The sequence below is a fragment of the Argiope bruennichi genome, chromosome 2 (genome assembly GCF_947563725.1).
Source record: "Argiope bruennichi chromosome 2, qqArgBrue1.1, whole genome shotgun sequence".
Lineage (NCBI taxonomy): Eukaryota > Metazoa > Arthropoda > Arachnida > Araneae > Araneidae > Argiope > Argiope bruennichi.
The window spans coordinates 128111394-128136668 of NC_079152.1; the positions used below are offsets into that span (position 1 = coordinate 128111394).

General features: G+C 28.5%; 1 protein-coding gene across 3 annotated transcripts in view; it reads right to left on the reverse strand.

The window, feature by feature from the left end:
- The window catches only part of LOC129961581 (rho guanine nucleotide exchange factor 17-like), a 378738-nt gene that overhangs the window by 104153 nt on the left and 249310 nt on the right, over positions 1 to 25275 (reverse strand). For all 3 annotated transcript variants that reach the window (XM_056075078.1, XM_056075079.1, XM_056075077.1), the window contains one exon: positions 23156 to 23338. In XM_056075078.1, the coding sequence (XP_055931053.1) occupies positions 23156 to 23338 (183 nt within the window). The remainder of the gene's footprint in view (positions 1 to 23155; positions 23339 to 25275) is intronic.

The following is a 25275-nucleotide window of genomic DNA, read 5'->3' on the forward strand; positions in this document are numbered from 1 at the left end:
AGCATTTAAAGTTTTCTGGTGAATTTCTAGACATGTCTAGTAATACCGTTTCTTTAAAAATCAACAACAGTACTATGTTTGTCTGCTGTTATCAGACACATCAAAAGTCTCAAAAATTTCGCAAAGCGTCCAACCATTTCATTCGCATCTTCACTTTGCGATCCTCCACAAAAGTTTGGTGAAGCAGTTGTTTAACAGTGCAGAGTAAGCAGTTTGAGGTGAGTTCGTTTTATATAAATGTTGTTAAAATTTCTTGCAAAGGAGGGGTTACATTATATTCTTGAATTTTACTTTAACTTGCGTCTGTTACGATATAACGAACTAATTCTGCTGATGTAAGAGTTTCGAAAAAAAAATAATGAAATTAGCTGTCATACCACATCAAACTGCAACAAATGCTGAACGCAAGGGTTTTCCAAAATCAGCATGCGGATTGGATGAGCTTCTTATTATATAATTCTGTATATTGACTAAAGTGCAATACGCTGCATCGATCTACAAAATCTTTCGAATCCACGATTCATCGTCATCGGTTTTGGAAAGAATGAATATAGAAAAATCATATTCTTTTTTTGTGCAAGTGTTACAATTTTTTATTTTTATTTTGAACGGATGAAATCATAAAATGTAAAGCAAGATTTATGCACGGATGCCTTTGGCATTGTTAAGATACTTGCTACACTGCTATTGCTTACATTTCGCTGATACATTGGCCCTGAATTAATTGTTTCCCTGATTTCTTCCACAACTTCATGATTCTTAACACTTTCCAAGTTTCACTCGTTCCAAGAAACATTCTAAGTTTTTCTGTAATTTAAATTTACTAATCATATTCTTCAAGCCAGCCACAGATATCAATACTTTATTTAAATCTTTAACAACAGCGGTATTATTGCCAAACTGCGATATCAGTGTTATTTTCTTGAAAAAAATATTTTTTTAACAGAGCACTTCTATTTTCGACGAACTTATGTCTACATTTTAAAAATATTATTATCACTTTAAAAGTAAAACACTTTTAAAATTGAAGCAGTGGACACTTTGACATAATTAAGAGAGAAAACAAGCCTGAACAAGCTACACACCACTGTCTATATATATAAAAAAAGTATTTTTTTTAACTTCGTAATTTATTCCCTCCTGCTATAAATATTGCAGGAGGAAGTTTTTTGAACATACTTTTAATAGCACTTCTTCTAGAGTCTTTAAGACTCTAGAACTTTAATAATAATCACTCTGTACTTTAATTCTTTTATAATTTAATCACTTCCATGTTTAGCGCGACATTATGAATGAAAAAACTTCTACTACCGAAAGATTTTAAATTTATTCCAAACATTATAATTCCGGATACTTTTAATTTGTAACCATTTATTCATAGAAATAGAAAAAAACTTATTGAAATTAATATTTCCGAAACCTTTCTATATATTCTGTTATCTGCTCATTCACCCTATATAAAAACTTTGGGTTCAATAAGGCCATGAAATCCATGAGTACTCAGATCGTATTTTCAGAATCTGACTCATGAGCGTTTTAGACGTCTATTTTCGTCCGATTTAAGTCAAATTTCGATACAAAGAATTTTAGTAAGTTATATCAGATTTCATTATCTAAGTTATTGCGTTTGTGAGCTAAAATGTAGTCCCATATAGATAGATGTACACACTGGCAGACAATCAACTCGTTGATTTTTTTTTCTTTTGAAATTTTGAATAGGGTTCTTCACTTAAGTTGCTAAACTGCATATTCAATTTCATCCATCTCTTTATATTTTTAATAATCTTGCTTGCTTACTCTCAGATAGGCATACTTTCTACGGATGGATTTTGTACAATATTTGATAGACATACACAAACTTAATGTCTATCAAATACGAGTTCTTAATGTCTATCAATACGTCTATCACCACGAGTTTCATCTTTGTAGTTCAAAGTAATTTTGAACTCGAAGACCCAACAACAGAGGGATTTAATTCTAAAAATGTGTTTTTCATATTCAGTGGCATCTGAAATATAGAGATTCATCAAAATCTCGAGTTAGAATTTTTTGAGTTTTACGATATTTTCGCTTGGTATGCCTCTAGATGAGCAAGTATAGAGAATTTACGATATTTTCGCTTGGTATGCCTCTATATGAGCAAGTATAGAGAATTTACGATATTTTCGCTTGGTATGCCTCTAGATGAGCAAGTATAGAGAATTTACGATATTTTCGCTTGGTATGCCTCTAGATGAGCAAGTATAGAGAATTCACGATATTTTCGTTTGATATGCCTCTATATGCGCAAGTATAAAGGATTCACGATATTTTCGCTTGGTATGCCTCTATATGAGCAAGTATAGAGAATTTACGATATTTTAGCTTGGTATGTCTCTAGATGAGCAAGTATAGAGGATTTACGATATTTTCGCTTGGTATGATTCTATATGAGCAAGTATAGAGAATTCACGATATTTTCGCTTGGTATGCCTCTATATGAGCAAGTATAGAGAATCTCAAAAACTATAAGCCGATTACTGCTAAAAAATTTTAAAAAATGAACGCAGAACAATGCAAATGATATTTCTTAAGAAAATGATGCAAAATATTCTCGTTTCTCGTCATTATATTTGGAAGTATTAATATTACATAAAAAATAGTTTTATTTGTTGAATATGATTTTGGACTTTCCGCAAATATCGCTATTCAAATGAATATATGAGAAAGTGTTTATTTCTAATTGCTATAGTTTATTTTTAAATTCACATTTATGTATTGATTTTTGTCTGATATCTAATCTTAAAATCCAAACACTCTATTGATAATGATTTTCAAGTAAGAAATATAATGCTTCAACTTAGCAAATTTCGTTTCTTAATAGAGAGAAATATTCACAAAAAAAAGAATAATTCATTTAATAAGATACATTATCTACGTAGATGTTTCAAATCATTCTGTTTCTTATCGCCCCTGAAAAAGTTAAAGTAACGAGGAAAACACCAGCTTTTGCGGTAGATTTTAATACATTTGGCTGCAAAAAATAATACGAAAGATATGTTTATGAAAGCACATTCTCATTTGCTTAAAAAGTTTTGCTCTAGACTCCAATGGACTAAGATAAGATTTTGTTTTTATTTCAAAAGTCTTATCTGACTAAGTCAATATTATGAGGTTGTAAATTTATTTAATAAAATTATTTGTTTCAGGAAATTTTAAAATTATTTGCTTTAAGAAACTCTTTTTCATATTATTTTTAGAGTACTTTTTAACTATTTGTTCTTGAGAGTCGTTTTTACTTTCTCGTATATAAGGAAGTATTGTAAAAGTTAAAAAAAAAATAGAACTCGAGTTTTTATCTTTTTGTACTCTTTAGACTTCCATGAGTTGGAAAAATACATTTTTCGCCTATTTATTGCCATTCAAGTTCACATAAATAAGTTAAGAAACGTTTTATAGATCTTCCTTGCCAGTATTTAAAAAAGGATTATTTATGATTTGAAGAATATTAGAAATAAGCTTGTAACATTTTATGTATTTTTCATTAAATATTCGTAAAGCGTTAAAAATATTTCAAAAATTCTTTGAATAACTATGTAAATAAATCATAAAGGATTGGGAGTCGATTTATTTTTACACATGGCTGAAATAAAATAGTAACATATATTTTGATGAAAGGATGCATTTTTCTTTTTATAAAAATAAACACTTTAAAAAAATGTATGCATTTATATGGTAAAATAAAAGCGACAAATAAAGATAATTTTTTATTTGCATATTTGAGTGGCTGTTATGTCATGAGAATGTACTTCCCAATTTTCTCATCATTAATGCATAATATTTGAAAGATAAAATACAAAACGTGATCCATTAGACATTTTTTAAACCTTCCCCTGAAGTCAAAATTCCAGGTCACAGGTTTGATTGGCCAAAGACTGCTTTGAAGAAGTCAGGAGGAATTATAAAATAGATAGATTCCAGCAGTTGGTACAGAATTCGAAGACAGTTTGGACTAAGACTACGTAGACCAATTAGAAGGAGCGTAATTTGAAAAATACTATATAGAGTTGATCTCTATCTAATCTGTTTTATGAGTAATAAAACATATTCTCACTTTTTTTATTTATCCTAGTGTAAATAAATAAAAGAATCATATCGATACACATTATCGTATGATCGTATCTTACGATACCGATATCGTACCATAATATCGTATTGATTACTCCATCCATTATGCAGTGGAAGTACCAATACCAGTGGGACAAGCCAAATGATCTTATTTTGGCTTTTAGCTCTCGAGAAAATTTTCGTGTAGGTAAGAGTTTTAGCAAGTACAGAGGCATCACTAGTTCCCGCTTTAGCCAGGGTGTACACAATCTCAAACGCACAGGAACAAGTTAGCTTACTGGCTATGTATTTATTTATTTATAGGTTTGGTCAAAAATCTTATATATGTTTACAAACATGTTGTTAAGATATTTTGGTAAAATTTATTATTCCGGTTTGGACATTTATCACCGACTGAATGGCAACGAAACATTTAAAAAATGCTGTGCTAAAAAACATGCTGTGCTAAAAATCATGCATCGAATCCCATTTACTAAAATTTCATTTACTCATGTACTAAAAATCGTGTTTTGTCGGAGAAAATATTTAGATACGAAATCCAAACTGATTACATATGTATATTTTTCAATCTTACCTACATATGAACTGGTCATTTAAATTTTAAAAAAAAATCATAAATGCACATAGTTTATCATGTTATATGAAACAATCTGCTATATTACAGAATTCATTTTACAGTTTATCTATCATTACTTATATTTTTGAACTTACAGTCAGTTTTACCATTATGAAATCGGCTTCGAGATGGCGCTATATGACATAGTCAGCATGGGAGCAGATGCAAAAAGGCTCTAATAATTAATTATAAATGAAATGCTTTTTTTGTGCGTAAAATCGCGTTTTTTCAGGAAAGACACCTCTATAGAAAAACTTAAAAAGCAAAAATATTAAATATAAATACACAAGTAAAAATGAAAGTAAAAAGCGCAACTCGAAACGAGAAGCCTTAACACACGCGTCTTTCATGATCTGACCACTATACAGCATTCACTGCTTACACTTTGAAGCGGAAGTTGAAAATACTTATTCTAATAGTGAGTTATAAAAACTTTATTTTTTGTTTAAAATCAAGGTGCTTAAAATAGGTGTAATTCCAAGAAATACACCTATATCGATAAACTTATAAAGTAAAACCGTATCTAAATATAAAATTTGATCCAAATCGTTCGAGCCGTTTCAGAGATACACGAAATAAATGAATTTATATGTATACATACAAGAATAGCTTGTTTGAAGATATAATATATATAATAAGTTTAGAAGCATGCACAGAAATCGGTCTTATTACTTATGACACAGTCAAGTTAAAAGAAGTAAAACACTCCACACGAACATTTCAGACAACTCTGTTGAATGCTTTTAGAGATGCAATTAAATCAACGCTTCACTTAATTAATTAATGGAGCTGCAAAATACAATTGGAAATGCTCGGGCTCTTTCTTCCATTCAGAAGAAAGAAATATAAACGAAATCAAGAAGTCAAAAATAAGTGTCAAAAAATTTAATTAAACCCGAAAATAAGTTTAACTTTCGGCAAACGGGTAAACGCTATGACTTGCATAGTTCAATTATGAAATCCATTATATTATATAATATGATAAATTATTTCATGAAATAAATAACAAGAAATCTTATGAAATAACTGAATTGCATAACTTAATGGCAGCAAATGCACATTTATATTTGTCGAGTAGACTCTTTATAGCCTGATTCCATTAAATCCATATTTTCAATTCTATTAAATAACAAGGTTAAATTTTAGCAAAAGTATTTCGTATTAATAGTTCAGCAACCAGTAAAGAGTTGGGCCCAAAAGCTGGTAGCCAAAGACGGCTAATATAACAAATTTCATTTGCATTTTGAAGTTACTATACAATTAAGAATTAAAAAAATTTTTAAGACATTTTTTTGCTGAAATTTTAAAGCGTCTTCTATGAAAACTCATTTTATGGTTTCATGTTCAAACATTTTTTTTTATAAATATGAAATATAAATTATATTTTTCCATTTTTAAGTTGATTAAAAACCTCATCGCATTACGAAGTTTTTTTTTTTTATAGAAAGGGACTATAAAAGTAGCGATTGATTAATTAAAAAAATAATAAATGCTGTGAAAGATAATTTCCACAGACTTATTTCCTACCCTAATAGCACACACATATATTGTGTGCCATTAAACAATATTCGAATAGGAATATATTATAATTGAATATTGAATAACAAAAAGATGCACAATATTGTGCAACAGATTGTAATACCTGAATCGGCCGCTATTATCAAACTTCTGCTTTGTATACTCAATTTCCTTGTATATTTTTACAATGTGGCTCGTTTTGACTTTCATTTCATTGAAATTTAGTTTAGTTTAGTTATATAACGTCACGTTTTAAAGCAACATTAGGGCTATTTTGGGACGGACCTCGTAATTTTGAACTGAGGTCAGATGATGAGGACGGCACCTGAGCTGGCACCCTTTCCAAATTTTTACACCACATCAGTGGGAGGACTTGACTTCATTGAAGAAAACCAAGTTTGCAGTTTGGGTTGTTTCTCCTTCGTTACCATCCTATTGTACTCAATGCTTTTAATGACAAGAACGGATATCCAAAATCATTCGAATATCAATGAAGAGATAGAGAGTAGAAGTAGATGATTCTCAGTTTTGCTATATCATGTACAAGCTGATATAGACAATCGAATGTATGTGATACTTTTGTACCTGATACAACTGGTAAACGATTATTCCGCCCTTGGAATCAATCAGTTTTGCCAAGACTGGTAACTGATACTGACTCGATTCTAAATTGAAATTTCGCTTCTTCGGATGTTATTGTTAATAATGTGCCAGTAGCATTGATTATGACAGTGTTTGACGGGTGAGACATAAGAGGAATGAAAATACTTTGCTGATGTAGTTAGCGTATGAAAAGGCAGGGATTGTTTTGTAGTCTGTACATTGTTACGTGGGGTATAAAGCAGTAATAACAAGAGATAAAAAACATATGGTTAAAAAACGTTATTCATATTCATAGTGTCCCCAAGGCAGAACGGTGAACTGGGTAATAATTGCATAATTATATGGAACTGATATAGTATCACCGGACTGAAAACGAATGAGGTCGGGTAGATTATCAATCAGTATCACTCTAATTGAGGAATTGATATCGAGTACTTGATACTTTTAGTCTGCATCAATTTTGCATGTTTTGCACTTATGGATACTTGATACAAAGTATTAAGTTGATACAGTATCATGCAGCCGTAACATGGAGACAGTTTTCTTTCCGTTAGACGGATTTTGTCCACAATTTGATCACGAGAACTAACACTCCAGTAAAGAAAAAGATACTTGTCAAATTTCGTGAATTTTATTTACCCCATTTTTTTAGTTATTGTATTCACAACGCACGTTGACGGTCAGATAAATAGACTTTCTTTCAATGAATTTTAAGGCAAATGTACTGAAATTGCAAAATGTTAATTTAAGATCTTGTGCAAAATTTTATCCGTTCGTCTTTTAACGTTTCTGAGTTACTGTGTTCAAAAATAGAAACATAATTCTGAAAAAAGTACTTTAAGAAGACAACGAGATGTTAAGATTTTTCAAAATCTCGAAGTTAGTTTCTTTTATGATTGTAACGAGAGTATTTTTGGAAACTTGAAAACAAAAATGGCTCTATTGACATTCATTAAACAAAAGTTCATTAAACAAAATTTAGAATAAAATACTGATTTTCTTTAAAGTTTTTAAAGAGATGTTAGATAGACATTTTTAAGATTTAATGTTTTTCAGTTTGTAATTTGAATTATATAAGTTTTTAAGCCAGTACGTACATCGAAAAAAATATTTCATTTATACATGAAAATCGTTACCCACACTCTAGATTAACCCCCGCCATCTCAAAATAAACTTAATTTTGCTTGTTATATAGGATTTTTTTTTTGTAAAAAACGCATCGTTTAAAGGAAATTACTACAGCTACAATAATGTACATAAATTTTATGCTAAAATAAAAATAATTTTTTTAAAGAATGTATCGGAAGTTTATTTAATATTTTTTATACTTTGGTAATATTTATAAAATTTTAATGGCTCTAAAACTGAAAAATTAGATGCCACAACAATGCATTTTTCTCGATAATTCATTGTAAAAATGTTACAATTTGTGTAAACGTAAATTAACAATACTGTAAGTTTCATAACAAAATTAAAGAGAAGAGCGCAGAACAATGATAATGTCTTAATCTAAAAAAAAGAGTTATCTTATTTTTCCGTGAGACTGAGTCATTTTGACCTGAACAGGTTCAGTAAAATGATTATATGGAAAAATGAGACCTCATTAAATTCAGATGTGAAGTGATTATAAGAAAAATTTGGAATATCGGAGTCAACCACAGAAATATTATATCTTTCTTTTTATGAAGTCTGCTTTTATTGAGATTTCAATCTCATTCTGTTGAATGCAATTGCTTATCAATGAACAAAGTTTTGAATATTAATCTGAAATTTTCCTCCTAAATTATGGATTAGAAAATTATCATTTTATAAATTAGATATGTCGAACGGCATGAGTTTCAATAATTATTTTTGCAAGAATTATACATACATTAAAGGGATCATTATTTACGTATCTTGAATATACTTATTAAAGAATAAACATTTATCAAATGTATCATTAACCAGTTTTTAAAAGTATAAATACATTATTATTGCTGAAAGACTTACTATAATTACTTTTTTCTAAGAGAATTTTTAAATAATACCGATGGTTCCTTTATAATTAAAGTTTAATAATAATACTTATTTTTATTATAAAAAATATCGAGAAGAATTAAATAGGACCTAATGAATATATACTTTGCAAATAAAACCGGAACCGTTTCAAAATCGCAAATAAGCCATTTATTTTATATGTTTTGCAGTATATGGAAAAAGATCAAAGATCCATCTCAATTTTCAAAGAATTCCATTATTGGAAATCTTTAATTTTGGTTGATGTATTTAATCAGATATCATATTTTCCATTTCAGTATAATTAAATATCAAAGCGTATATATCCTATTTATGCATATATAATGAAAATGTATGTTTATAAACAGTAAATTTGAATTCGGAGTCAAATTCTGAGAATTTTCCTCTTTTATATTTAATAACTAATTTGAAGCATGTAGGTCAATATAGGTTCTGATGAAATTTTCCTATGAATTTTAGACTCAAAACTAAGAAAAAAAAAACATTAACAGCCCCTAAAGAATTTTTGGCCGTGATGGGCTTGTATTAAGGTCGGAAGCAGAATATTTTAGGTTCGAGATACGATTTCACCGAAGTACCGTCATGTAAGTGGGTCTGGTGCACATTAAATCCATCGGGGCCAAATGCCTTCCCGTTGGTGTGATGCGGTAGCTTGGAGAGAGGTGCCAACTCAGGTGTCGTCCTCGTCATCTGACCGCTCTTTAAACTTACGAATTACAACCCAAAAAAGCAGTTATGTTGCTTTGAAAACGGGGCGTTAATATAACTAAACTAAACCGGAAAACATTTTCTTAGAAATAGAGGAGCAGAGAATTTCTTCTTTATGTTGAAAAATATTTCCCACAAAGTTTATTTCTTCGTATTTTAAAAGTTTCTGGGGTCACCTCGATTTCACTTTGCATCTTTTACACTTTTATGATTAAATATCTTGAATTCAAGAACTCAGTGAATTCGTTTCTTCTCACCGTTAATAATATATATATATATTTTTTTGTATATGAAATATACAAAGAAAAAGTATACAGTAATAAATTGTCTGTTTCAAGAGTTTTCGTTTTAAGTTTCCAAGCAAAAAAAAAAAAAAAAAAATTAAGATTATTTGAAGCGTAGTGTGTTTAGGAATGCCATAACACAGTATAATGTGCTAAATAAAGAAATTTAGTTTATGATTATTCCACTAATACTTCAGGTCTGTAAAAATTCTAGATCAATAAACAGAAATATTTCAATTCAAAGATTTTTTATTATTGCGAAAGTAATTTGAAAGTAGTATATCTGCAAAAGATGAATATAATCATTAATTTTGAATTAAAAAATTTTGTACATTCATTATCTTATTTATTAACTATTGCATTGTCAACTTTTGTAGTGAGGGTATTATTTTTAATTCTGTATTTTTTATTATTTTTTAATTTTCCATGCATGATTGTCTCTATTCATAATAAATATGTTAGTCAGGTGATCCCAAAATTATATATATAAATGTAATGATATTTTAAACTCTTAATTTTAATTTAATTAATTTCCAAGCTTTTATCTTAATTTAGCCTACAGTAAGTTCATTCTCTTATTTCGTGATCCAATTCCACTTTCTCTACTTAATTAATTCAAGAGAAGCTTTATAAAATTGTTTAGTCAGCTAAACGCCGATATTTTCACACGCTCGGTGTGAATTGGTAAAAATTTCCAGTAAGCACATTCTTTCTTAAAAGATCCCTGTGTTTCCCTTACATGTGACTGACATGCGTCAGAAATCCCTATCAGGATCTTATTAATATATTAGCACTGTGAAGAAATTTTTTCCCTATCAAACTCTAAGGTTATATAAGGCGAGGGATAATTTAGTTCGGCCTTTTTTCCCCACTCTGGCTTTTGTCTGCGCTGTGGGGGACGTTTTGTCCGCGTCTCTGCTTGTATATAATTATGCTTTCCCGATGGATATTAAAAAGAATTTAAAAATGTTAAAAAGTCTCTGCACTGCTGGTCACAACTGCATTCTGCTCACATAAAATAATATTACATATTAAAAAGCCGACAGGATTCGAAAAGTATTACACACACACACACACACATATATATATATATATATATATATATATATATATATATATATATATATATATATATATATATATATATATATTTCAGAGACTCAAAGCCCATTAAACAGTAATAGAAGTGAATGTTATTAACTGTTTCGCTGATTTTTTTATGTGTTAGTGTTTCATTTGCTCTTTTTATACAAACATTTTATTACAGTGACTAAAAGAAAAGAAATAAAAAAGAAATGGACTTGAAGAGCAATTAGTAAAAATCAGTAATTCTAAAATGATTCCCAAAGATAAACTAAACACTTTTGAAGTAACTTTATATAACAATAAACAATAACACGAAGTCTAAAATTACATTATATTCTTCATGAGATGCTGTATTAACCTTTAATTGGAAAATATTGAAAAGTTGTACAAATTTTGTATGTATACTAAATAAGTAGGATGTGTATAATATATTTACGTGTGTCCTTTGAAATGTTTAATTAATTAATTATTAAAAATTATATTAATTACTTTTATTAAGTACTACGCAGACATCTGTATACGAGGACATGCTTACAATAAATACCCTTACAACACATTTGGAGTTGCAGATCTCCCATAAAAACCAATAAAAACAAGTTGCTTGCGAGCAACCATACCAAATAACTCGTAACGAAGTTAGTTAATTTATATTATCGCTTTATATATAACTATATCATTTATATTATCGTACGTTATGAAGTGGTACAAGAGTTACATTTTGATGAATTTAGTAATTTTGAACTGTAATCAACCTTCAAGTGTGATATCTGAACCACCATCCCGTTATTAAATTTAATTCAATTGAAAAACAACGATACTACGCTGCATAAAATTTGACTGTTTAATCCTCATACATTTTTTTTATGGAATTTTATCATTTTGCATCTTTAGACAATATATAAAAGATAGATAAAATTGACTTAGATAACAAGCTTAATAGTAAAAATATCTTCTTTTAATTTTGAAATAGGTATTTACAAAAGGTATTAGGTTTAAACGGTATAGGATTATTATTGCTAAAATGTTCTGCCTTTTATTCGTTTCCTGTTATCTAACATCAATAATCTTGGTTAATGAAAGATTACTTAAACTCAATTTTGCTTAATTTTTCCTTTCTCATTTGGTTTTAAAGAAGAAAAAAAGGCTATTATTGCATGTTTTCTGAAATAAAATATAATCATACGTCATCATAACAAAACGAAAACATTCGTGAATGTGTATATATTTAGCAATCTATGTTTCAACATTTCTTAAACATATTTATTCTCCAAGTTATATTATGGTTGACGCAACACACCTGCTGCAGACCATTACGTGGGCGTTGACAGAATTTCTATTATGGTATGCAGTTCCTTTTTATAACGATCAATAAGATTTTATCTTTCAATTGTAAAACATTTTCGTACTGATTCCTATTTTTTCTTTAATCTTTTTGTATATTATTAACGTTTGCAGCTGTAATATATATCATCTTTTTAAATGACAAAGTATTCATTTCTTGTTGCATTACATTAAAGAGAATTGAAGGTTTAAACATTAAATTTGCTATAAAAATATTTTTTGTGATGATAAATCTGATCTTAATTAAGATTCTTTTTCTGAAACTTTTAAAGTTTTTGACAATTATGTTTAATTGATTTTATCTTTACCAATATAATTTGTAATAGAAATTACCACATGAAGACCACATCCCTTTCCCTTCCATATCTGAATTAACCAAAGTTAATATGTTAATATTTTTTTTTTTTCATACTGGCTCCATTATTAGTCGGGTGTTCATTAGATTTTGAGATTTACAATTTACTTATAAATCTTTCGCCACAAAGCTGAAGTCATTTAAATTATTTCATTAATATTTTCAAGGAGTCCATTTCATTGTTTGATATTACGTCCACAAATTATGTTTATTGTTTTCCATAACTGAATAGCAAATTTCCCCTCTCATTTCGATTTATGCTTATCATAATTATTTATTTGATCATATTGCTCAATAGAGTGAAATAAAATTTTAGTCTTAAATGTTAGATAAGATTTTATTCCTAATTTATTGAATGATTATCCAACATCTTTGGGCTGTCATTTCTGTTCAATATCCAACTTTTTTCTTCAGCCTGAGATGGCAGACTGTGTAAATATTATGGAGCTTTGTTAATTTAGATAGTTTAATATTTAAGCAATTAGTTAGATACTATGTTTCCTATGAATATTATTAACCGGATATTCTTCTATTAAGGTACACATTTATACTGCTTCGTACTTCACTTATAAGGATGCATCAAATTTGGATTTATTCAATTCTTTACTCAGTTTACTTTTTGAAGGAACACATTTCAATCCGAAAATATTTACAGTTGACGGAAGGAGATGTTACTATATGTGGATAAAAATCTTAGAATGCTAATCATATCAGGAAAAAATTGCATTCTGCTTAGACTGTCTAACCCATAAATTATTTACTGAATTAGAGCATGACGGAGGAACATGAGTTAGTTATGCATTCTATCCTGTGATCTTATCTAGCACTGTTGGAGGTCGCAGTCTTTCTGCGTAAAGGCGGAAGGTTCCATGTTCGAAATCTGATCTTACCGAAAAACCGCCGCATAAGCAGGCTTGGTGTACGTTAAATACTTTTAGATCTAACGTCCTTCCACTGATATCTGCGGCAGCTTGTAGAGGGAGATGCTCAGATATCGTCCTCGTCATCTGACTGTTGTTCAAAATTGCGAGATGTGCTCCTAGTATTCTTACAAACTGGAACTTTAATATAATTAAATTAAACATAATTGTAAATAGCAAGAATTTAATATAATTAAATTCTTGTTCAAAAACTAAGACCCGATGTGCATTTCTTCATTGACGACTTACTTACTGCCCTGTGCATCTGAATTGAGCTAAGATCTAGGATTTTTCTCACTGTGATGTGACTATGAATTTCTGACTTGCGTTCTAAATAATCAAACTGCAATTATGTTATCAACTTTTTGCGTTTCAATGACGTATTTGACACGTGCATGGAATTATTGAATTTTTAATATTTAAATCTGCAGTTTTAAATGAAAGAATGAAGTAGTTTAAAACGCAAACATCACTTTGATAAACTTTAATATCTAAAATATCCTTTCTGTTATTATAAGGGTTGCAATAACAATAAATGCTCCAAACAGGACGTGTTATCTAATTAGGATCTTAAATAAATTTATAGAGCGAGGGATTAACTAGAGCTATTGCTCACATTTCCCTTTGATATTGAAATTTTCACTTTAGAATCTTTCAGCTTAGCCCTGAAAATTTGTAAGACGTCTTTCCGATGCTGTTTGTGCAATGCTAAAAGGTTTGCTTCCGTCTCTTTAGAATGTCTTTCCAGCGAACGTGTTGATGTGGCTTTGGTTAATGTAGCTCGAATACTACACAAATAAGGTAGAAAATGATTACGAAGTACTCCTTTGATTTACTGTAGGTGCATTATTGGCAATTTACTGAAAGTTAATGCCTTGAAGAAAGGAACCTTATTTGTGAGATACTGAGGTTTGTTTGAGTAATTGTATTGGCTCTAAAATAATGCATGAGAAATGAATTGTTTTTCTGAAACTTTAATGACTTTAAAGAGAATCGAGTTTGAAATTATATAATATGAAACAAATATTTCATATTATATCGGCTTATCTTCATAAACTAAACTAGTCTGATTCAAATAGCCCTTTTGTAAATTCCAATACAATCCAACAAGACTTTATTTCATAAACCCTACGAATCCTAAAGTTTACTTATTATTTTTGCTCTCCTCATAATCTGAGCATATATAAATCCACTAATCTATCAATGAATATTTATGCCGACTCACGTTACTAAAAGTAATTTCCTCGTAATCCTCGTACAATGAAAAATCCTCCTGGCTCAGTAAAGGGTAACAACGCTTTATTTTACAAGAAAACATGATGAAGCAAACGAAATGTATACAAAACAGCATCTGCCGAAATCAACAATACACAAGTAACACATCACAACAATACAAAGGTCTCTGAGAGAATACGTTCGAAATGAATTCGCCAAAGAGAAACTTCGCTCAGCTATTTGCTTAAGCTCAACTCAACTGATAATTTCTCTCCAGTCTTGTTTTATTTATATCTTCAACAACAGGGATCGAATGTTTCTAGAACAAACGCTAGAGTCCTTATGAAACTATAGTAAAGATTATTGAATATTTTAGTTCTTAATTTTTATCGCCAATTTGTCGCCAAGACCGAGGATTACTGACCCAATAAGCATTCAGACTCTTCTTGAACATTTTAAAAAAAATTCTTTGCCATGGAACTAACTGCTCAACATAGTAATGGTACAAATTTGTAACAATATAAAAAGTAAAGTAAATGACACATTAAAATGTTCACCATGATTCATTTTGAAATGAAGTCTGCAACAGATACTTCCTCTTAGAATCGTTTCATAGCATATATTTATTTATTAAAATGTATCTTTCGTATTTGTCGAGTTTAATCATAAATTTGTAAGAGTTTTCATTACAACTGAAAGCTGCAGATGGGTTTTCTATGTATAATGAATTGGCATTTAATAAAAATTATTAGAAAAATATCCTAATGAAAATTGTGCTAAGCATTAAAAATTGCATAAAAATGATTTTACATTATTTCGCACCAAAAAAAATCTAATTTAAAGATTTAGACTTAATAATCAAAATTGCATTAAACAGTCTTGTAATTTACTAAAGTTCCTATCTCTTTCTAATACTTCTTTGGTAAAATATATAATAAATTATCAAACTTTAATTTAATAAACTATATAAATGCAATGACTATGACTATATCGCACGCTGAATCTTCTTGTTTTTTACTACCTCGTCATCTTGAGTACAACTCATAAATGAAAAAAAAAATCTACATGGAAAGATTGAAGAAAATACAAGTTAACACTTTTATAAAACAGCATAAAAAGAAATGTACATAAAAATCAAAAATTTCAAAATAAAAAAAAATCTAAATTTTTTTAACTACATTTTATTAATTTCAGTAAAAAATAGTAAATTAAATACAAATATGAAAACCATTTTTTTCAACCCATTGTATAACAAATAAAAATGAAAAAAAAATATCACCTTAATCCGATTATTAGCAACATAGTTAACACCTGTTTTGTAAATACAGGAATTTTGAGACTTAGAGAAGCGCAGACCAAGTGAAAATTCTGTAATCTATATTTCTAATCAATATTTAGTAATCTATGGTAATTTGTAATCTCTGCTACTCTATTAAAAGTTTAATAGTGATTTAAATTTTATGTTAATCACTTCCGAAATTGAATGCTTTTGGGATCTTTGTTTATTATTCAACAGCCCAAGTCTCTAACAAAAATGTAATATTGAACGAAAATTTTTAGAAGAAGAAGAAGAAGAAGAGAAATTACTTTTCCATTTCTATTCTCATTGTTAAATATTTTCAGATTCTTTCATGATTCAAAGAGAACTGGGATACCATGTTTAGAATATATTTTATTCGATCTTCAAAGCGGATTTAAAATCTTTTTGTAATTTTTTCAATAAAGAAAAAATAAAAAAATTAAAAAAATTAAATCCGAAGACGACAGATTCATTTGTATTTTTGTGTTCATATCTTCAAATAATTACAAAAACCCATTTCTACATCGAAGATTGAAAAACATCTACATCTGCGTTTTTTCAATTAAAAAAAGCGAATCTTTAGTGAGTTTCTTAAATCAAAAATCATTTTCTCCAGTAATTAGACTATATTATTTCACCTTGTGTTCAGATAATTAAAATGTCCTCAAATTCTTTTTATCATCTACGTTTTACCATAATTTATATTTACGTTTCTTTTAATTAACAAAAGACGAACCATCAGTGCTCTTCAAAAATTAAAAAGCATTTCCCCCAACAATTAGACTATCTTATTTCGCCCACGCTGCAGTTTATACCATTGCTGAAAAGGTTGTTAGCACATGTTGGCGGGGCACCTTGCGAAGGCGTGAAATCAATATTTTGGGAGGCATTTTGAAGCAACATGTGTCGCAATTTCATTTAGAATTATGTATTGATCATACCTAGAAAATACTTTTTCATGGTGGTATTAACATCCTCTGCGTACGATTTCATTGTATCAGTTCTATATTAAGAAGCTGTATGTATGGGAAATGATTAGTTTCTATGAATGCAATTTAAACATTCATTGAAGCAGAACTTATAAATTCCAAGACAACATTGATAAAAATTAATTTCAAGCTATAATATAACATATTTTATCACCTATCAAAATATCAGGAAGTCTAATTTGAAAATTCATTCTGAGGGAAGTTGACTACATGCGATGATATTTTTATTCATATCCTCGATGTCTTTTCAAACCATTATTTCATACATTTTATTCATAAAATGAAAGCCTTTTATACTATTTCAAGATTAATATTTAATGCGAATTTATTAATGCATGATGTACTTATGCATCAATATATGATGCATATATGATGCACAGCTTAATGTATTTATCAAACACACTTTCTTATGAAATCAGCACTTTACAAAAAAATAAGACTTTACAATGTCAGTTTCTTTTCTATATTAAAGAAAGTTTTATGACTTTTTCGGAATATTGTCGCATTAATTTCTTTAAAAAGACTATTCTATAATTTTTATTTAATAAATTGAAAGATTTATACTTCAAGGTTTATGAAACAATATGTATTTATCAAATACAATTGATATATTCATCGAATATCTCCACGTGTGCATCTAATTTGAGATACATTCAAATTCATCAAATACATTGATGAAAATAAAATCTCGCTATTTAGACAGATGTGACTTATTGAATAAGATAATATTTTTCTATTTTTATTCAGGAAAGTCTAAGCTTTTTCTGTTTATATTTTCCTCACTTTCTAAGAGACCATTATTTGATATATTTTTTGTATCAATTGAAACCCTTCGAGATTATTGTTGAATGTAGAGAAATATATTTATCAAATACGAAATGAATAATAATTAAAATCGATATAATAAAAAAAAAGGTGATTTCAGTATCTAAGAAATTATAGATTTATTTTTTTTTCGTATTGAAAATGTTTCTTTGGATTACTTGAAGTCTTCCAACTTCGAAATTAATTTTATAACTGGGAAATATATTCTGCTCACAAAATAAACTAAATAATAAAAATTCAAACTGAGTTGTAGATTTTACTCAGTTTATACAAATAATTGATTTTTATGGTTCATCTCATAAATACTAATTAGAAAATTATTTTATCATTTTCATAAAAGAATTCATTTTATTATTTCTTCTCAGAAGCAATCTAAATTTTCTACTTTTGTGGTCTTTGAACTTGAAAGCTGTGTAAGGAAAATCAATTTGTTTTTGAAAATTAAAAATAAAGAACCAAATAGAAAAATAGTTCAAGATATACTTAAGAGAAAATAAACGATATATTTCAGTTAAATATTTTCCTTTAAAAATGTTTAATGACGGAATTAAGAATAGATAAAAATATGAAACTCACTTTTAAAAATTCAATGTTTTTTTTCTTATTTAATTGCATTCAATTATTCTCATTTTCGGTTCTCGTTTCAATTCACTCATTTTCGTTTCGAATTGTTTCTAATAAGAAAAGGCACTGGAAGATTATTCTAAACATATGCAAAAGACACTTTACGAAATTAAAAAAAATTTGATTAGATTTTAAAGCTTTTTTGAAAATGTCAAACTTTAATATTTATTCCAAAGCCAATAAATACGAATACTTGAATCAAAATGCTTGAATGAATAGGCAAAAATGAATAGCTTGTTTATTGAAAAAAATGAAAGGAAGTAGAACAGCAAAAATTTAATTACATTTTGATATCCGTTTTCATTTTTGATTTTTGTATTTCAACAACCTTTTAATGTATACTGCAAACAAAAATGTTCCAAATACTTATTTTTTTTATTCCAACAAATTACATTTTTTTTCTGTTCTTTATTTATAAAAATTAGTACTTTAAAACAGAACAAATATTCTTTTATTTCTCTTTCCCTTGATAATGTAATAATGTTAAACAATTAAATGCTTAAATTTTAAAATATAATTCATGTTTTTTTTATTATTTTTCTCCGAATCCATTAATTTTAATCTAAATAAAAATATTTTTTAAGTAGCATATAAATAAAATCATACATGTAAAAGATGAAAGGTAATCTATGAAGCCGTAATTATCAAAATGATCAAACAATTTTTTACCAAATTTTTGCATTTTGTGTTGGCACGAAATTAAAATCAAAGATTAAAAATAATGCTTTGAAGCAATTATATTAGGAATAAACTCTTTGTAACATATATGTAGTTAATTGAAAAGAGTTGAACAAGTATCTTTACGAATTTTATATGTTGAAAGATTAGGAGCTAAAGATTCCATTAAGATGGTTTGAGAAAACCAAATGATGCAAGATATACTGGATTAACCTTTTTTATCTTAAAAGGGAAAGCGTTATTATAAATATTAAATGAAAGCAGAATTTTATTAAAATAAACTTATTTTATTTTTAAGGGAAGTTTACTAAAAATGAGTTATAACTGAACTGGCATTATATATCAATATTTTTTTCAATAACTTTGATAAATCACATTTATTTACATGTCCTTTTCATAGAAAACAGCTAAATTTAGTATGTTCTAATAAAAAATTAAAGCGAGAGAGAAGAAAAGTTTCGTGAGCAGTGTGGGAATGAAAGTACTAATGGCAATCTGACACTTCCAGGCAGATGAAAATAAAAATCAAGTTCTAGGAAAAAAAAAATAGATAGAAATTTATTTACTTAAAGAACTTGCTTCTATATGCAAGACTATATGGAATCATTAAACTGAAATAAAATACATTACCAGTTTTAATGAGACACATAAACAAAAAAGAAAGTCTATTAAACATCAAAATAAGCGATTGATTACTCGGGGAAGAATTTTTGTTCGAATAAACATTTTAGAATATGTTAATGACTGAGTTAAGGTTATTTTTAATCTAAAATTGTTATGAGTTTAAATTTAATTGTTTTAATACAGATAATGTGTTGTCTTTTTCTTACATTAGAGAAAAAAAAGGCAACACGATATAATTCTATCAAATTTTATATGAAAAGAACCAATGGAATTCTTGCAGAAAAAGGAATATTAAGGTTCCAAAAGAATAAATTTTCTATAAGATTATAAATATCTCTTAAAAATTCTTTATTTTTTTATATTCTTTCGGTTTAACGTGCCGAAAGACGTCATTTATAATATTTTTTTTCTAATACCAAATATTTCAAAATTAATTTTCCATATTCTCACAGCAACAGGCTTCCACGCTACATATCTTATAACTTTAAACGAGCGGTTCTTGTATTTATATAAATTTATTTATTTCGTGAATCTCGGAAACGGCTCTAAAGATTTCGATCAAATTCTATATTTAGGGAAGGTTTCGCGTTCCAAAGGTATTTATATAGCTGTCCTTAATGAAAAAACTCGATTGTGCAGGAAAAAAAAAATTTATAACTAATTATTAGAGCCTTTTTCTATCTGCTTTCATGCTGTCAGTGCCATATAGCACCATCACGGACTCGATATCACCAAGATGAAACTGAGTAAAATGAACTGTAAAATGTAAAATGAATGCTGTAATATAGCAGATTGTTTCGAATAACATGTTAAACAAAGATGATGTAATATAGCAGATTGTTTCGAATAACGTGTTAAACTAAGTGCATTCATGATTTTTTTTTTTATTTACATGACCAGTTCATGTGTAGGTAAGATTGAAAAATATTCATCTATACTTATATAAAGCTCAATGTGTGTGTGTGTGTTGGCGCTCTACAGGCCAGACTGTTTGACTTACAGCTACCAAATTTGGTACATGTATACCTTGGAGGTCGGAAATGTGCACCTGGGGTCCCTTTTTTTGAATTTTAATTAGAATTTTAATTATTAATGAAAAACTAACTTTCCCGCCAAAAAAATCTTCCGTTTTCCCCACCGCCAAATGAGTAAGGCTTCAGTTTTTTTCTCATGCTAATGAGGCTAGGCTTAACATTTTTCGGCAGATTATTTCAAACAATTCTGTTTATTTTTTTAATTTTTGATGCATTTAAAATTAAACATTGTTAATGAATCGATCTTTCAGATTCAATCTGAAGAACTTTTGAATTAAAATAAAACAGAATAAGGGAAATTAAAAATTTCTAATCTGCATAGCGTTACCCCCAACTGGCGTAGAAAAATTCACGCATTTACGTTACCGTAACTGGCGTTGAAAATACACAAATGCGCATTGTGTTCTGATTGTTGACAACTATTACCAACGGGCGCGGATTTGATTTAAATTATTTTTTGGTTAGTTATATGCTTTTGTAATTAAATTGTATTTATGTTAGTTATATATTTTTTGTATATGCTTATAGTTTTAAGTATATCGTTTTTTAAGTAGTTTTTTTAAACCTGTTTTCGACCGATTATTTTAAACGATTCGTTTTATTTTCTTAGTATTTGGTGCATTTAAAATTAAACATTGTTAATCAATCGATCTGCTCATGATGAATCTGAGTAAATGTTGTTGACAAATTCTTGAAATATTACATAAATTCAGAAGGATATTCTTTAGTGCGCATAAAGTTTAAACGCTCAGTGGCTCTGTTTTTAGTAATAATATTACAAAAAAATACTTTGTTTCGGTAAAATATATTATTATATTAATTGCAGATTAATCCTTTCCACTTTAATTTAAAGTATAAATTCTACGTGAGCTAACAGAAAATTAGAGAGATACATATTACGTTATGACTGAAGACCTTTATAATATTATGAGTAAATTATATGACTATCAAAATTTGAAGTTTTAAAATATTTTGATGAAGAAGCTATTAAAGTAAGAATTGCATAAAATATTTAATTATTAAAATTTTAACGAACATTAAGATTGGTGAACTGGCTGGTCGCTAAAGGCGGCTAGTATGTAATAAGTATGTGATTCGTATCTAAATAATTTCTCCGAAAAAACACAATTTAAAAAAAATTGCCGGGCATAGCTTAATCTTCCAGATACTTTAGAAATGATATTTAGAAATCAACTCAGTTAATTATGTTATAAATTTAATGTCAGCTTAGAGAATTAATTTAGAGACGCAGGACAAATGACGAGGAGCGACCAGCAATTTTAATAAAATTATTATTGATTCTATTTTTATTATATTTAATTATCTTATTCTTAACATAGATATTAAAAATAGATAGAATATTTACAATTTTTTAAGCATTAAGAATGAAAAAAATTAAACTATTTGTATCAATGAAATTTGAATGAAAAATTTGAATTTGATAAAACAGATAGTTAAACAAAATTTTATCCAACTTCAATATTTTCTGGAAGATGAATTGTGTAGTTATGATCATGTTTATGTGCTTATTATAGTTCTGAAGAAAATTTCTATTCTTTAAAAATTTATTTTAATTCATAAACATTCAACTACGGTTCGTACCTTGAAATGAATTATGGTCAATCTACGATACCTTGGTTACGAACAATCTACGATAATAACCACTGAACCAATGATATGGAGAACTAAGATTCGTAGAGCTTTTACAGAACGAAATAACAATGCCTGCGAATAGTGTTGCCAATGGCAACGAGCAATTAGAACATTATGACACTTTGAATTCGATAAACCTAATTTTCTTTTTGTAAAAAATTCCTTTTTCTTTCTTCTGCACATTTCATAATATTTGTTCAGTGATAAGGAGACATAAATATGTTTGATGCTCAACAAGTGTAATCTCTCTCTCAATTCAACCGCCAATGTAACCACTCCCTCCATTTTATAAAGTCTGATTTTTCTATAAAAACCCCCACAAGTATTTTATTTCTAAGTTCTCTTTCCCATTTGAAACATGCATGTTGTTGAAATCTTTGCTATAATCTCTTATTTAAAAGTATGCTTAAGGTCTGCATATAAAAAAAATAAGAGATTAAATATTCCTATTTTTTCAGTTTGAAATTTTTTTCAGTTTTTAAAAATAACACTGTGAGATCGAAGATAAGTGAAAGTACATTTCTTGAAAGCTGTTTCAAGGTGATTTCCAGTCAATAGTGAAATAATAAAAGAATAGATACTGAATAAATAATAATTTTTTGTCGAACGAAATGAAAAACATACATGCATAAGAAATAATTAAAAAAAAAAAAACTTACGACATCGATGAAAACATCTCCAATTTTTTGCTTCGTGTCCCAGTAGCTAAGTCTACTCTTCAGTGTCTCCAGAAATGTTTCATGGAACTTGAGAATTTCTGGCACTTGGCAGAAGATCTGGTCCACTTGTGATCCCTCGATTTCCTCAGAATGCTCGCTGCCTTTTAAGGGAATCATGTATTTCTGCAAAGAAAAAGAACAGATGGAAATAAATTTGAAATGGAATTTTTTCAGTCCCTCTCTTTCCCCTAAGGAAAAGAGGATTCTATTTATTTTGCAGACGAGCTGGGTAAGGAAAAAAAAATGTAAAAGGTAGCAGCAGTCGTAACTTTTAATCTTCGACAGAGCAAGAAATTGGAAATGCATTCGAGTAACTGCAGATATATCTCTCAAACTAAATATACGTTTGACGTGCATTTAATGATTCCAAAAGGAAATAAATTGGAGCTTGGTGGATATTTTTGAACTAAAAAAATGACTTCACGATTTTTGTAGGCAGAATTTTTGATTAAATTAACCTTCCTCTTTCAAGTTATGATAAAACTGTTTATAAATGGGCTTTGTTTTTGAATTTTGGACCCTGGTTAGATGAAGATAACAGCACTTGAACCAACACTCCACTTTTTGGAATTCACCCCACACTAGCAAGAACATTCAGGATAAACCCATTTTTATTCTAACTTCAACGATAAATAAAAGTAGTACATATATGATTGATGATATAAGGATAAAGCATTTTAAAATATATAATGTGATTAACTCAAATTAGATTTATTTCCCTTTTTAAAGCCAAACCTGATTCTAATCCTGATACAAAGATGACAACTAGGCAGCACTACACTTCAGCATTACAGAAAGGATATTGGGTCTACGATCAATAGAGGAATTTATTTACTATCCAGCACTTCCGAAGAATTCTAATCGGTCTCGCCACCTCCAATATGTCTAGGACGTCACCTTAGCTTTGACATTGAATTGACTCTGGACCTATTTTGACCAAATTTATTCATGTAAAATCTTCTTCATTTTCTCCCATGTATTATTATAACTTGTCGTATTTTAAATAAATCCTCTATTTTTCTTGCACAATTACTTATTAAGGAATCTCATTGCCATGTCATTACCCTATTCACCTGATATATCCATAGGTTATGAACCCTGAATTCAAGCACTTAGTGACACTCCCGACACTCACTAATCGACAAATGGAGAAATTTAAAGTTTATAAGTCAGACATTCAAACTGGTTCTTATGAACTCTATAATCCTTTGATTTTAGCTTATTACATTACAGGAGCTTACATTAATTTTTTATGCGAAATGAATTTCTTCTTCTTGGAAATAAACTGAGGTGGTATATTTTTTTAATAATATATATATATATATATATATATATATATATATATATATATATATATATATATATTGTGTTCCTTTCAGAAACAACTGTTTACTTTTCCATTTTTTTCCCAAAATATTTCCAAGGGCATAGTTCTTTTCTTCCTTAGTGGAATATTTCTTAATTTTTCAGAATTTGATATTATAATTTTTTATAAATTTTATATAACCATCCCTATATCCAAAATCATTCGTTCTTTTATTGTTGTTGCATTGATGCAGTAAGTCGTTCTTTTTATTAGTTAATAATTTTTGTATCCTTTAATTTCTCTATTTAATAATTACATTTTTTTAAAAATTCTTATTGCATATAACTGCTATGTCGACTCGGTGGGTTTGAAGCATGGCTTGACTGTGAAATATGAATCGGAGAAAGAATCTTATGGGTTCTTTCTTCTTTTTGCGATCATAATAAGTATTATTCTAAAACTAGTAAACTGATTTGCGTTTTACCTGCAAATAATTTGCAATATATGATTGAATAGACGAAACACAAATTTGGTCTATTTTCCCATGAAAATCTTCATGAAGATATGCAATATTTTGATACATAATCAGATTTTTCCTGCTGTTAACAAAGTCATTCTGATCGACAATTGGCGCTGCACTTTCTTCTAAATATGAGTTTTTGACTTATAGACTTGACTAAATATATCAAAACAAGTATGACAGGAACCATATTTCGCACGTTCAGCAACCAGAACTTTAAACATATATACATGT